Consider the following 15,681-nt stretch of genomic DNA (forward strand, 5'->3'; position numbering starts at 1 on the left):
TTAACCTACCAAGTCAACCTTTTTCCCTTTCACCATTAACCCATTCCTCTGGTTTGTATCTCACCCAACCTCAGTGGAAAAAAGCCTGCTTTCATAAATAGTCAATTATAATTTTGTATACTTCTATCAAATCTCTCTCCATTCTTCTAAGCGCCAGAGAATAAAGTCCTTACCCGTTTAACCTTTTCTCTGCAACTGAGTTGCAGAGACAACATCCTTGTAAATCACTCTTTCAACCTTTATTATATCCTTCCTGTAGTTTGGTGACCAAAACTGCACACAATACTCTGAACTTGGCCTAATCAATGTCTTATACAACTTTACCACAACATCACAACTCGTACACTCAGTGTTTTGATTTGTGAAGACCAATGTGCCAAAAGCTCTCTTTACAACCCTATCCACCTGTGATGCTACTTTCAGGGAATTATGTATCTGTATTCCCTCTATTCCATCTCATTCAGTACCCTACCTTTTACAGCGCACATCCAACATTGGTTTGTCCTTCCAAAGTGCAACACTTCACACTTGTCTGCATTAAATTCCATTTGCAATTTTGTAGCCCATTTTTCCAGCTGGCCCAGACCCACCTGCAAGCTTTGAAACCTTCCTCATTGTCCACAACACCTCCAATGTTTATGTCATCTGCAAACTTGCTGGTCCAATTTACCACATTATCATCCAGATCATTGATATAAATGACAAACAACAGTGGTCCCAGCACCGATCCCTGAGGCACGCTACTAGTTACAGGCCTCCAATCTAAGAAGCAATCTCTAGCTTCTTCCGTGTAGACAATGTCAAATCCAGTTTACCACCTCACCATGAATACAAAGCGACTGAACCTTCCTAACTAGCCTTCCATATGGGACCTTATCAAAGGCCTTACTGAAGTCCACATAGGCAACAGAGCAGAGAAACTCTGGTCCATCACTTCCTTCCACCTCCAATCACCAAGCTGATTTTGGATCTGTTTTTCCAACTGTTTGTTAACTTTCTGGACCAGCCCATGTGGACTATGTATCACTGCGCTGCCTTCAGCAATTTACTACCTCAAAAGAAAAATTTCCCTGGTCTTTAATCTCGATTGAGCTCTGAGGAAGTGATTGTTACAGAAGTATGTGATACAGCATATTTACATGTACAAAGAGCAATGAGAGAATAATTTCTGGTGAGTTTGCTGAGAGAATGTAATTAAGAATTTGGAAGGATTCCTCACTCTCTAAAATAGTGTGATGATCTTTATTATCCACTGGAGTATGGTGTTTCTATTATTGCACTCATGAACATGGAATATTATAGCACTTGACAGGCTCTTCAGTCTACATATGTAAACCAACTCCACAACAATCTAATCCTTCCCTACCTCACACCCATACCCTCTAATTTCCTTCTATCCTTGTGCCTATCTAAGAGTCTTTTGAATGTCCCCATTGTACTAGCCTCCACTAGCACCCCCAGCAATGCATTCCAGGCACCCACCATTCTCTGAGTAAAATCTTACCTCTGACATTTCCTTAAATTTTCCTCCACTCATGTTAGACAGGGGTCCTCTAGTATTTGTTGTTGAAGCTTAGTTTACTCCTCACTGCAGACCCATGGAACTGCTGCAGTGCTAGAGGAGCTAATGGTCAAATGAGATTAAAACTAAAAACCAATGTGTCCTCCTCAATGGATGCAAAGGTAGCATTTGAAAGAAAAGGAGTTATCGCTGGTATCCAGGCAAATTTGTTCCTCAAATGACAATTAAAACAAATGATCTACCATATATATACAAGTGTAATAGTTGAATTTTGTGGATAAAATTTCTTTGGCTTGGCTTCGCGGATGAAGATTTATGGAGGGGGTAAAAGTCCACGTCAGCTGCAGGCTCGTTTGTGGCTGACAAGTCCGATGCGGGACAGGCAGACACGGTTGCTATTACACACATACTTCTTCTAACTGCGATAAGTACCTGCATCGTTTGAGGTGTTGGGAGCTTGGATGGGCAGGTGGCCAGGGTGAGAGTCTGTGGTCTGGGCATTGGAAGCTCGGATGGGTGGGTGGCCGGGGCACATGTGAGAGTCTGCATTCAAGGCCTCAGATGTTTGGATGGGCAGGTGGCTGGGGCCGAGGTGAGAGTCCACGGTCAGGGCATGGGGAGCTCAGGAGGGCGGGCGGCCAGGACTGAGTGGTAAGTTCATGTTTGGGGCGTCAGAAGCTCAGATGGGAAGGCAGCCAGGGCTTGGGCGAGTTTTCACTCAGGGTGTTGGGAGCTCCAGTGGCTGGGGATTGGCTTCAACATGTGATGGAAAATACCACATTTTTAGGCAAAAAATAGTGGGGTGGGGGGGGGGGGTGGGGGGGGAGGAGGAGGGCACATTTTTACATGGTATCAACTATTACACACATATATACGGTACTCAATATCAAACCCCTTGTTGTTGGCACTCGATATATTCCCCATGACAGTGTCTTTAACAGTTTAAAAAATGTTTAATTGCCATTTTGAAATGTTTTAAGCTAGATAAGATGCTATCAAAGTGCAAGTCTGTTTGTATTACATCTAACAGTTGATTGTGCCTGGTGACAATGCAGTGCTCCCTCACTGACTTGTGGTTAGAAGCCTCAGCTTTGAATGAAGGTGTACAGGGTGGCTCAAGCCTTCAACATTCTGACTGAGCAAGAGAGTTGTTCACTGTTGCCCGATGCTTATTTTACTGGAAAAACAGATTCTATTTCTCGTGACAATAGATGAGATCTCAGACCTAACTGACCAAATCAGTGAAGGCAGCAAGACCATACACGAGCTGGAGAAGGTGAAGAAGAGCCTGGAACAGGAGAAGAGCGAGGTCCAGGGAGCATTGGCTGAGGCAGAGGTACGAACATGACTAATGCTCAAAACAAGGGCAGGTCAGTTTTGTGAAACCAAAGCTAATTGTTTCTTAAATCTAAGAGCATGAAATAGGTAATAAATGCCAAAAGTTACTTTGAAAAATCTGTCCATTAGCACATCTATTCCGGTGACTCGGTAAGATGGCAGAAATGGGTGGAAAAGTGACAGACAAAGTTTAAACTGGCTAAGTTTAAAGTGGTGCACTTTGGATGATCAAACATGGTTAATGGCAGGATTCTTAGCAGTGTGGAGCAACAGAGGCCTCTTGGAGTCCAAGTCCATAGATCCCAAAAGGTTGCCATGCAGGTTAATAAGTGGTTGAGAAGTCGTATTCTGTTCTGGTCTTCCTTAGTCTGGGGATTGAGTTTAAAAGTCCTGAGATAAAATTGCATCTCTACAAATCTCTGGTGAGACCACACTTACAATAATGTGTTCAGTTCTGGTTGCTTAATTGCAGGAAGGATGTGGAATCTTTAGCGAGAGTGCAGAGGCGATTTACCAGGATATTACCTGGATTGGAGAACATGTCTTATGAAGAAAAGTGAACTGAACTAGGGCTTTTTTTCTTTGGAGAGACAAAGGATGAGAGATGACTTAATAAGGATATGCGAGGCATAGATAAGGTGGATGGCCAACACCTTTTCTTTCAGGCTATAATAGCAAATACCAGAGAACATTTTTGGATAGTGGAGGAGGCTGGAGAGAGATTAGAAGGGCATATTGACAAAATGAGATGGTAGAATGCAGCTAATGTATGTTAAGTGGTTATTGTAAATAGCCACTTAGTCTATACTAATTGCAACAATAATCAGCTGGACATGGTGAGAGGGCAGGTTACAGGGGAATGAGGAAAGGAGGGGAAATGGGATTCATTCCGATAGCCAGACTGCACACAATGGTCTGAATGCCCCCCCTCAGTATTGTTAAGAGAATGAGATAATCATTGGTACTACCTGCCATTGTATGACTTTACTGTAGTAAAATGAATGGGCCTCTCCCAGAGCGTGTTCGTGTATCAAAAGAGCAAGAAATCAACTGGCAGGCAATTCAGCCAAATGTTAAAAACTATGCAAGCAACATTTTAAGTTATTTTATCATAAAATTGCTATCATGCAGTCATTTACTGGGTGGTGGGGTGGGGGGGGGGGGGGAGGCTGACTTAGTGTAAAGTTTCAGAGCTATGAGAACAGAACTCAAGAAACTTGAACACCTGTTTTCATTTCTTCCAAGGGTGCTCTAGAACATGAGGAAAGTAAAACTCTGAGGATTCAACTCGAACTGTCACAGACCAAAGCTGAAATTGAACGAAAACTGTCAGAAAAGGATGAAGAAATAGAGAACCTAAGGTAAGCAGGATTTTTGTTGCTATGATTGGCAGTTAAAGCAAATTAGTTAAGCTGCCAAATGCGAGAGTTTACTATGGCCCAAGTCCAAGTTCCTTCATTCCACTCAGCATCAGCTGCTGCTTTATACACTCACTCCCTCATCACCTGGTTAACGTGCCTGGCCTACCATCAATCTCAACTTACTTCAAGATTATAACAGTGCTTTGATGCCACGATGGCCTGAATGCCCACCTTGTGGGTAATATGGGTAATGAAGTCATGAAAATAACAGGTGGCCCTCACAAACATTTAATCATCCCCTTTGGACATGAACGAAACTGTTTGCAAATGTCAAGAAGACCTTAATTTTGTTGGATGTTCCTTGGGTGTTTGTTTTTTGGGTGGGTGTGGGATCTTCAGACTCTTTCACAGATCGAGAAGGAGATGTGGATTGTGAGGTGCTCTGCCACACTTCATGTTCCCTATTCACCCCCTCCCCACCATTCTAAATGCTTCTTCTTGACTTTGAGAGATTGTGGGAGAGATGAAGGGTGACTGAGCACATTCTTAGATCCTTTCCTCTGATTATATGGTAATCTCTGCCATGCCAGGGGTTGGGATGGTGGAAGTCTGATGTTGGGCATGCAATATGGCCTTCAGAAGTGGGGCTAGATCTCCAATCCAAGGAATGCTGGCCTGGGAAAGAACACTGATGTTTGTTTGTTTGTTCTTCCAGGATTTTGTCCTTTGGAAGATTTTGTGGAAATAGAGCTGGTCATATTCTCCAATACTTTGGGATGTCTATGGCAGGTCCCGAGTCATGTAGGCAGGGATCAACTGCTATCTGGTGGACCAAGAGACAGATCTGAGGTCCTAATTTCCAAATACCTTGTTTGTGTTAATGGGAAATTTCAGATACACAAAAGACAGAAAATTTTGGAATCTGGAACAAAACTTACTACTGTCAGAAAACAGCAGGCCATGCAGCCACCATGGAGGCAAAGGGATAGTTGATAATTTTCAGGTTGAGATCTTGCATCTGGCCTGGGAGTGTAGAGGAGAGAAAGCTGGGATAGAGAGGTGAAAGTGAGGGGTGAGGCAGGGGCGAGCAGGTGATAGATGGAACTAGGTGGAGAGGGGAGGGGTGAAGTTAGAGTATTGTGGCTGATGGGCGATGGATAGAGAAGGGTAGATGGAACAGATGGGGAGAGACAGCAGAAAATGGAAGGTGATGTGGATACATGAGGCTTTAGTTGGTGGATGTAATAAGGCAGGAAGGTGACAAGTGAACCAGATAAGGGAGAGATGTTGGGCAGATAGAACCTGGTGGGAGAGGGAAGGATACTGGATAATGGAGAAAGATGGGAGAACCTGTGTGGATCAGCAAGAGAGAGAAAAGAGCACAGATAATAAGACCACACAATATAGGAGCAGTAGGCCATTTGGCCAGTCGAATCTGCTCCGCCATTCCATTGTGATCTGATTCATTCTCCCAATCAGCCCCACTCCCCTGCCTTCTCCCCATTACCTTTCATACCCTGACAATTCCGATACCTATCAATCACTGCCATACCTACCAATACACCCAACGACCTGGACTCTGCAGCTGCCCATGGAAGCAAATTCTGGAGATTCACCATCCTCTGGCTAAAGAAATTTTGCTGCATCAATTTTGAAATGGGTGCCCCTCAATCCACAAATTGTGCTTCTTGTGCTAGGCTCTCCAACCATGATAAATAACTGCCACATCTACTCTGTCCAGACCTTTCAAAATTCAAAACGCTTCTATGAAGTTCCCCTCATTCTTTTGAACTCTTAATGAGTATTGCATGTAAATTGGAAAATTTAGTGTTCATACCATTGGGTTGTGGACTTCCCAGGCTCAGTGTTGGTCTTTGAGTTGGCATTTGGCTTCACCCCAGCAGTGGAGAAGGTAAAGGACTGACAGGTTGGTGTGGGAATGGGAAGGGGAGTTGCAATGGTATGCATCAGGGATGACAGGATGACTTTGGGTTCAGAGCCACATATAATCTCCAATTCCCATCATTGTTGAGGGATTTCCAGCTATGGAAACTCATAGCTTTTGTTTCCATTTAAAAAAAAATGCAGGGTGTTGTAATTGAAGGCCTGACATAAATCAATGACGTTTGTTTCAGGCGTAATCACCAGCGAGCCCTGGAATCAATGCAGGCAGCTTTGGATTCTGAGGCCAAGGCCAGAAATGAAGCAATTAGGTTGAAGAAGAAGATGGAAGGTGATCTGAATGAGATGGAAATCCAGCTAAGCCATGCCAACAGGCAGGCGGCTGAATCCCTGAAGATGCTGCGAAGTGTTCAATCTCAGATCAAGGTGAGACAAACTTGAGGACCACTTAGTTTCAATCAGCTTCTCTGTTTAAGATGCTGATCCATCACAAGACATAGAAACAGAAGTAGGCCATTTGGCCCATTGTGTTTGATCCACCATTCGAGCATGGCAGATATATTTTTCGCCTTCAACCCCATTCTCCTGCCGTTTCATCTTTGACACCCTTCCTAATCAAGAACCTATTGATCTCCACTTAATGACTTGGCCTCCACAGCTGTCTGTGGCAACAAATCTAGTCATTCTCCACTCTATCCAGCTCTCTCAATTTTCAGTCGTTCAAGGAGATTCCCCATCATCCTTCTGAACCCCAGTGAGTATAGGCCAAGAGCCATCAAACTCTCCTCGTACATTAACCCTCTCAACACTGAAACCATTCCCATAAACCTCCTTGGGACACTCTCCAATGCCAGCACACCCTTTCTTACATATGGCATTCAAAAATGCTCACCATACTCTGTAATGCCTTGCTTTTATATTCTAGTCTTCTCCAAACGAATGCTCGCATTGCATTTGCCTTCCTTAATATCAACTTAACCTGCAACTGAATCTTCAGGGAAACCTGCACTGGGGCCCAAGTTCCTTTAGACCTCCACTTTCTGAATTTTCTTTCCATTTAGAAAATAATCTATTTCTTTATTCCCTCTACCAACATTCGCTTCCCTACTCTGTATTCTGTCTCCCACTTTGCCCATTCTCCAAACCTGACCAAGTCTCTCTGCAGACTCCATTATCTTTGCATCACCAGTGGCACTTATAAAATGTATGATTCACATAGGATGTGCAACTGGAGCTGGATGAAACAATACGACAGAATGATGATTACAAGGAGCAAATTGCAGCCACTGAACGTCACAGCAACCTCTTGGTGGCAGAAGTTGGGGAGTTGCGAGCAGCACTTGAACAGTCTGAGAGAAGTAGGAAGCTAGCAGAGCAGGAGTTACTGGAGGCAACCGAGCGAGTGAACCTGCTGCATTCACAGGTAAAGTATACGCATGTGTATTCATGTGTTCAACAATGAGGGTCGGAAAAAGAATGGAAAAAATTAATAATCTTTTTTGCATGTGTTCAGAACACTGGCCTGATAAACCAGAAGAAGAAACTGGAGAGCGACATTAACTACCTGAGCACTGAAGTAGAAGAGGCAGTACAAGAATGTCGGAACGCAGAAGAGAAAGCAAAGAAGGCTATAACTGATGTAAGTAGTGAGGTCATGACAGCACTGCTTGTTGGTTAAATACAATGATAGTACAGTGTTGTCAGCAGTAACGCCAGGATTCAGAGTTGGAACATTTTTGTACAATCACTGATCCGACTCCTCTTGATGACAATGACTCGATACAGTTAGAAGTGGAGTCTTATGGCACAGAAACAGGCCCTTCAGCCCAACTTGTCCATGCTGACCAGGTTGTCTTTCTGAACCAGTCCCATTTTGCCTTTGCTTGGCAAAAAAAAACTTTCCTATCCACATCAATCGTTTAACTTTTGTACTCTACCACTTGTTCTGGTGGTTGATGCCACATATCCACGCTGTATGTGTGAAGATGCTCCTCAAGTCCCTTTCAAATGTTTCCTCTCTCCTGAAACCACCCTCTGGCTTTAGACTCCCCTACCTTGGGGAAAGGACTGTTTATCTCATTATTCCCCTCATGATTTTATAAACCACAACAAAGTCACCACTCAACATCTTTCAACAGACTCTTTGGCCCATGTGTCTGAGCCAACACGATGCCCAAATTCAGATGAAGCTCCGCTGCTTCCAACTGGTAGCTATCCTGCCTCATCCCCGTCACATTCTTATGTTTGCCTGGAAGCCTCTTAAATATTACCATTACATTTGCTTAAAGAATCAGTGTCCAACAGCATGGAAACAGGTTCACAGGCCCAGGATGTATGTACCAAAATGCATGCCTTTTACTTTAGTCCCACTGGGCCACATTAGGCCCAGCCCCCTCCCATTCAGGTAGTCATCTGTTTTTTATTTTGAAAAAGGAAGTTAACCTCTCCCTCTTTGCCTGGCAGTTTGTTGCATATGGCCGCCACCTTCCAAATCCCTTCACATTGTAGTTATGCCCTCTCATCTTAGATTCTGGAAACGGACTGTCACTATTCACCCCATCAATGATCTATATTCCTGTATCTCATGATAACCCACTGCACAGTCCAGAACTCCACCAATCTTTGTCACCTTCAAACTTATTCACCCACCCTCCTACCTTTTCATCGAAATAACACAAACAACAGCGGTCCTGACACATTCACTGTCAAACACCACTCAAACTTGTAATCCGGGAGGTAGGAGTTGAATCAATAAATTGAAAAGGAAATTGGATAGAGAATAATTAGCAGTGACCTGGTAAAAGGCAGGGGATGGAACCAACAAGATAGGTCTCCCTGTGCTAAAGGATGAGTGTAATTCAAGTTTTAGAAATGGAGCAAAGCCTCCAGTGTTGAAGATATAATCTCCAAGATGTTTACTTACTTTGTCTCAGGTTCTGATAGTACTGGCTTCTCCATCCAGATGACTGCCGTAACCCTCGTGATGGGAAAATGACCAGAAACAAGAGGCCTTCTTTTGCAATGAAGCTGAATATACCTTTACAATCTTCAGATTCATGATGTGCAGAACATGAACTTGCAAATATTCATATTCAGTTTGTGACTAATTTTGAGTGTTGGAGCTAATCAGGATTCCTGGTTGCAGGCTGCGATGATGGCAGAGGAACTGAAGAAGGAACAGGACACGAGTGCACACCTGGAAAGGATGAAAAAGAACATGGAGCAGACCACAAAGGATCTGCAGCTGCGTCTGAACGAAGCGGAACAGATTGCTCTGAAAGGAGGCAAGAAGCAAATTCAAAAGCTCGAGGCCAGGGTACGTAGAAGGGACAAAGGAGTTAACTGGGCCAATGCACATTCTCAGGTCTGGCACACAGCTCAGAGGTCTCTAGGCCAATCAGAATCTGATCCCTGTTGGGCCAAACAGCAGAAGAGTACATGGTGAGCAGAAAGGTGAAGGATGTCAGATCCACAGCCATGGAGAGTGCCAGTGGTACTGGGCTGTTGGGGATTTCTGCTTCCACTGTAACCTGTTCAAATAAACCAGAGAAAGTTCAGTGACCTCGGTGATAAATATTCATTTTGGGACCAGAATAATTTTACCACTCAGGAAATTATAGTGAGCTTTGTTTCTATTAAAACACAAGTTAACGTGGAAGCATTGCTGGAATCAACCAGTAAGCTAGCATGGGATGAAACACAAATTCTTTTAGAGTAGAATTTTAAACATTTGCCTTGAAGGCATCAGTGCAAGGAAGAGGACATCTGAGGGCTTTTATTTACCCATGCAATTCTGTCTTGGTATCTTTCTTGGATTCACTGAGGCTGACAAGGTGTGCTTTAAGTGAACAGATGTAACCTCCAATTGTGATCAGAAACAGATAGTCATGGATAATTTTCAGTCTTCCAGTGAGACCAAGATGCTCTGACTCACAATAAGGTGACCCATAAGATCACAATCAGACTCTGTTTTAAGCTATACAATTTCTTGTTGTGCAATGGAAAATAAAGAATACCAAATGATGGCCAGAACTAAAGTTGTGGAATTCCAAACAACGGAATGCCTCCATAGCATACCTATTTCCAAAAGCCTTTTCCTTGTCAGTCTATTCACTATTATATTTAACACCAATACAATGGCATTCTGTTGTTTTCCAATCATCAATAAAAAATTGATTGTTCCATCTGTTGATTTAGAAGATAGAAGTGTATGCTTCCTTTGGCCCAAGATGGAAACCGTTCAATGTATCCACTCACCCTTTTATGTTAAGAAAAATGAATGCAACTTGTTTAAGATAAACATTAAAGAAACATTTTAAAATCAATTCTTTAGGATGATTAAAACTCCTGTTTTGAGCACAGCTATTTTACTGAAACCTGACTCATTATTAATTTCCTTTATGGATCAGGTGAGGGAACTGGAGTCTGAACTGGAGTCTGAACAGAGGAAGAACGCAGAATCGTTGAAAGGCTTGCGGAAGTATGAACGGAGGATCAAGGAGTTGACCTACCAGGTACAACAGCTCATGAAATCTATTGAATAATGCAGAATCATTCAGCTCACCTATCCCATGGAACTGGAATAACACAAGAACCAGATTGGCTGAATTAGTATTCAGTGAAGGTTAGGTCTGTGGCCCAAATATATATATTTATCTAAAGTAGAAACACAGTGATGGGAGAACTCAGCAGGCCAAACAGTGTTCTTTATATAGCAAAGATAGATATATAACCAATGTTTTGGATTTGAGCCCTTCATCAAGGTGTGAGCAAAATAAAGGCAGGTGGCCATTTGGGCTGTTCTTTAATCTTACTTGCCAAGGCTTTCTCATGCCCCCTTCAAGAACCACCAAGTCCTTCCTTAACTTTCTTCCTGACTACCATATAATTTTCATGAACACTTCAGGGTTTTGCTTTCTAAATCTAACGTACGCTTAATTCTTCTTCTTAACAATCTGCCTCACCTGTTTTGTCCACCAGAGTTCTCTTTCCTGTCTCATCGAGACAAACCTATCTAGAACAGAGTACAACTGGTCCCTAAACATCTTCCATGTTACTTATATGTTTTCTCGTGTGATAATTTGTTCCCCCAATTTATTCTCCCTACTTTCTGCCTCATCCCAATCGTAATTAGCCCTTCCCCAATTAAACACTTTTCCATTTTAAAACATGGAACACTACTGCACAGAACAGGCCCTTCAGCCATCGATGGTGTGCCAACCCATATATTCCATTTTAAAAGTACTTAACTCTCCTTTCCCTGTTACCTTCTATTTTTCTTCCATCCAGTGCCTGTCTAAGAGCATCTTAAATGCCCCTAATCTTTCAGCCTCCACCACCATCCCCGGCAAGGCATTCCAGGCACTCACAACTCAGTGTAGTAAAAAAAAAGTAGCCCTTAATGTCTCCCCTAAACTTCCTCCCTTAACTTTGTACATATTATATGTCCTCTGGTGTTTGCTGTTCCTGCCCTGGGAAACAGATGCTGGCTGTCTACCCTATCTATGGCTCTCAATCTTGTAGATTGCTCTCATCCAAAGAGAAAAGTCCTAGTTCTACTAATGTTGCCTCTTAAGACTTGTTTTTCAAACAAGGCAACATCCTGGTAAATCTCCTCTGCACCCTCTACATAGCTTCCACATCATTCCTATAATGAGGGACCAGAACTGAACACAACACTCCAAGTGAGGTCTTACCAGAGAGTTGTAGAGTTGCCAATATGACCTTTCTACTCCTGAACTCAATCCCCCCATTAATGAAGCCCAGCATCCCATAGGCCTTCTTAACTATCCTATCAATCTTGAGGGAAGTATGGATTTCAACCTCATGGTCCCTCTGTTCATGCACACTCTGAAGTAACCAACTATTAACCCTATAAGCCTTCTGGTTGGTTCTTCCAAAATTCATCACATCGCACTTATCTGGATTGAACTCCATCTGTCACTTTTCTGCCCAACTCTGCATCCTGGCTATATCCTCTTGTAACCTTCAACACCATCCACAACTCCCCCAAATTTACTGATCCATCCCTCCTCCTCTTCATTTTGTCTCCTTTTATCCTTGTCCATAGTTATGCTAAAACAGAGATGTGCTCACTATCACTGAAATTATTCCTCACTGAGAGGACTGTCACCTGACCAGGTTCATTACCCAATACAGCCTCTCCTCTCGTTGGCCGGTCCACATACTGTGTCAGGAATTCTTCTTGTACAAATCTAACAAATTCTGTCTCATCCATCTCTCTTAGTCAGGACGCGCCAGTCAATATTTTGGAAGTTGAAGCGTCACATAACAACCACTCTTATTTCTGCACCATTCCAAAATCTGCCTGCTTATCTGTTCCTCAGTGTCCTGAGAGTTATTTTGGGGCCAAAAGGCTGCTCTCAATACAGTGATGACTCCCTTCCCACTTCTGAGTTCCATCCGCACCAACTTGGTGGCTAATCCCTCCATAGTGTCCTTTCTGCAGCTGTAGTACTGTTCCTGACCAGTAATGCTACTTCCCATACCTTTTAAAACATCTAAACCCCAGTACCTGCACTGGCCGATCCTGTCCTTGCGTCAGCCAAGTCTCCCATGGAGCTGCAGATTTGATTGTAATCTATCGATGTTTTTTGCAGGGTGAAGAGGACAGAAAGAACATCGTTTGTATGCAAGACCTCATTGATAAGCTACAACTGAAAGTCAAGAGCTACAAGCGCCAGGCTGAAGAAGCTGTGAGTTTATTTGCATGCTGCAAGTCTGTGTCATTCATCCACTTTTCAGGCATCCAGATAACAAGACGATGATTTCATTGCAGGAGGGAAACGCGAGCACCAACATTGCCAAGTTCAGGTCACTGCAGCGTGAACTGGACGATGCTGAGGAACGTGCTGAGATTGCAGAGTCCCAGGTCAACAAGCTGAGAGTCAAAACCAGAGACATTAAGGTATGAAAGAGAACAGGCTGCTAATCTTGGAATTGTAGCATCACAAATTCATCTAGTGTGGTCAAAAGATTCAGTGTATCTGGATCAGTGTTTCTGCAATTCACAAATATAGAGCAGACCCAATGGTACAGCATGGAAACTGGCTTTTCGGCCAACCAGTGGGCACCATTGTGCATTAATCCATTGCCCAGCAGTTGATCCAGAGCCTTTTATATCTAAGCAAAGCACTGTTTAAGAACATTGAAACAAGAAGAGGTTGATAGCGGTATCATTGAAGTTCAAGATGTAGAGGGTTCACCACAGTGAGTGGTAAAGATGGGATGGTTGCTCCATTTAAATTTTTGATTTAAAAAAAAATAACAGGCCCTTCTGGTCCATGATCTGTGTGCTGCCTATAAATACATCAATTGAACGAATCAATTGGAGGGTGGGAGGAAACTGGAGAAAACTCGCACAGACCTCCGGATTAGAAATTAGTGCTTTCTAATGTGTTTCTCCTCTCTCCCAATCCCATTTAGCACGAAGAGTGAAGATAAGACTTCATGGATCATCCAGCTCTGCTTTTTGTTTCTCTGTAGTTTTAGTGCACCAAATCCTGTGTGAATAAAGCAAATTCTGATTTAATTCCCTCTTTTGAAACTGTTTCTTTCTAACGGTAGGCCTTCAAATGTGATTTGCTGTATTAGATAAGCATAGTCTTTTCTGGGATAGTCAGAGGCAGTTCATACTTCATGAGCCTAATTGAATTTTTTCAGGAAGTAACAAAAAAAAATTGATGAAGTAGTCAATATGGATTTAATGTTATCCATGATAGACTCAATCAGAAAGTCATGGATCTATGGAATATTGGATGAGTGGATTCAGAATTGGCTTGCCTGCAGAAAGCAGAGGGTAGTAATAGCTGGGACGTATTCTGCCTGGGGGGGTCAGTGACCAGTGGAGTTCCACAGGAATCTGTTCTGGGACCCCTGCTCTTTTATGATTTTTAAAAAAAAAAGTAAATGACCTGGACAAAGTAGTGCAGGGATGGGTCAATGGATGACACAAATGTTGGAGGGGTTGTGGTTAGTCTGGTAATTTTTACGTTACCACAGGATGTAGATCTGAGCAGAAGTAGCAGATGGAGTTCAATCTGGATAAAAGTGAGGTGATGCATTTTGGAAGACTGAACCTGAAGGGGAGTACAGTCAACACCACTACTATTTTCAAGTAATCTGTACAGTTGTTAATCATACCCATTATTATTCATGAAAATAATTAGTTTACACAAAGTGCCCCAGCAATGATTACTATGGTAGACCATTGGTCACAGGCTTCTAATCATCAAAACCTTCACATTCTGTCTCTTATCATCAAGCCAATCTCAACTAATCTGATAACTTCCTGTGGAACCCAGGCTCTGAACACTTTGATCAGTTTCCATTGGGAGATAGAACACTACAGCACATCTAAGCACAACTATTATTCTGCTTAGTCCCAATGACCTGCACCTGGACCATGGACCTCCATAACCCTCCCATACACATACCTATCCAAAATTTCCTTAAAAGTCAAAATTGAGCCAATTCACCACTATAGCAGCAGTTTGTTCCACACTCTTATCACAGTCTGCATGAAGAAGCTCCCCCCTCGTGTTCCCTTCAAACATTTCACCTTTCACTCTTTAGTTCTTGTCTCACCTAACATTTTGGTAGGTCAAACTTGAAGGCAGAGTACATGGTTAATGGCAAGATTGTTAACAGTGTGGAGAGTAGAGGTCCTTGGGGTCCAAATCCATAGATCCCTTAAAGTTGCCACACATGTCGATAGGGTGGTTAAGAAGGCTTATGGCAATGCAGACTTTCATTAGTCGTGGAATTAAGTTCAAGAGTCATGCAGGACCACAAAACCCTGATTACACCACACTTAGAATATTGTATTCAGTTCTGGTCATCTCAAAGGAGATTTACCAGGATGTTTCCAGGATTGGAGAATATGTGATGCAAGGTTAACAGATCTAGGGCTATTTGCTTTGGACTGAAGGAGGATGAGAGGTGAGAGATCTACAAGATTCTGAGAGGCATAGATGAGGTAGACAGTCAACACCTTTTTCTCAAGGCCTCAGTCACAAATACCAGAGGACATCTGTATAAGGAGAGGGGAAATATCAGGGGCCAATTTTTTTTGTGAGGGTGCCTGGAATGCATGTTCAGGGGTGGTGGTGGAGGCACAATAGGGACTTAAGATTCTCAGACAGGCACTCCTGCTCTTGCATCTTCTGAATAAGTCTACCATGAAGAACTTTGTCAAATGTTGGCAATACCTACTGTCCTCTCTCTCATCAACCACTATCACCTACTCAAAAACTCATATTGGGAAGACATGACCTGCCCCTCACAAAGTTATGGCGATTGACAATAATCTGACCATGACTTTCCAAATAGGCATAAATCCTCCCCCAAACTTTCCTTACTACTGATGTGAGGTTTACTGATCTATAATCCTGAATTTAAAAAAAACACCCCTTCTTGAACCACTCTCCATTCTTTTGCAAAGGTCATCGTCAAGACCTCAGCATTTTCTTCACTTCCCTCTTTCTATAATTTCCCTTTTGACCTTCTGTTCTGGATCCCATTCCCCTGCCAGACTTG

The 15,681-nt window shown here is 42.9% G+C and overlaps 1 protein-coding gene across 1 annotated transcript in view; it reads left to right on the forward strand.

Moving 5' to 3' along the window:
• The window catches only part of LOC138735917 (myosin-7-like), a 98,702-nt gene extending 85,027 nt beyond the window's left edge, over window positions 1-13,675 (forward strand). The window contains exons 33-42 of the mRNA XM_069884583.1: window positions 2,734-2,858; window positions 4,106-4,221; window positions 6,357-6,549; window positions 7,343-7,546; window positions 7,637-7,762; window positions 9,269-9,439; window positions 10,533-10,637; window positions 12,744-12,839; window positions 12,923-13,051; window positions 13,570-13,675. Of these exons, the coding sequence (XP_069740684.1) occupies window positions 2,734-2,858; window positions 4,106-4,221; window positions 6,357-6,549; window positions 7,343-7,546; window positions 7,637-7,762; window positions 9,269-9,439; window positions 10,533-10,637; window positions 12,744-12,839; window positions 12,923-13,051; window positions 13,570-13,581 (1,277 nt within the window). The 3' untranslated portion in view covers window positions 13,582-13,675. The remainder of the gene's footprint in view (window positions 1-2,733; window positions 2,859-4,105; window positions 4,222-6,356; window positions 6,550-7,342; window positions 7,547-7,636; window positions 7,763-9,268; window positions 9,440-10,532; window positions 10,638-12,743; window positions 12,840-12,922; window positions 13,052-13,569) is intronic.
• Window positions 13,676-15,681: the final 2,006 nt, after the last annotated feature.

Source organism: Narcine bancroftii, chromosome 6 (assembly GCF_036971445.1).
Source record: "Narcine bancroftii isolate sNarBan1 chromosome 6, sNarBan1.hap1, whole genome shotgun sequence".
Lineage (NCBI taxonomy): Eukaryota > Metazoa > Chordata > Chondrichthyes > Torpediniformes > Narcinidae > Narcine > Narcine bancroftii.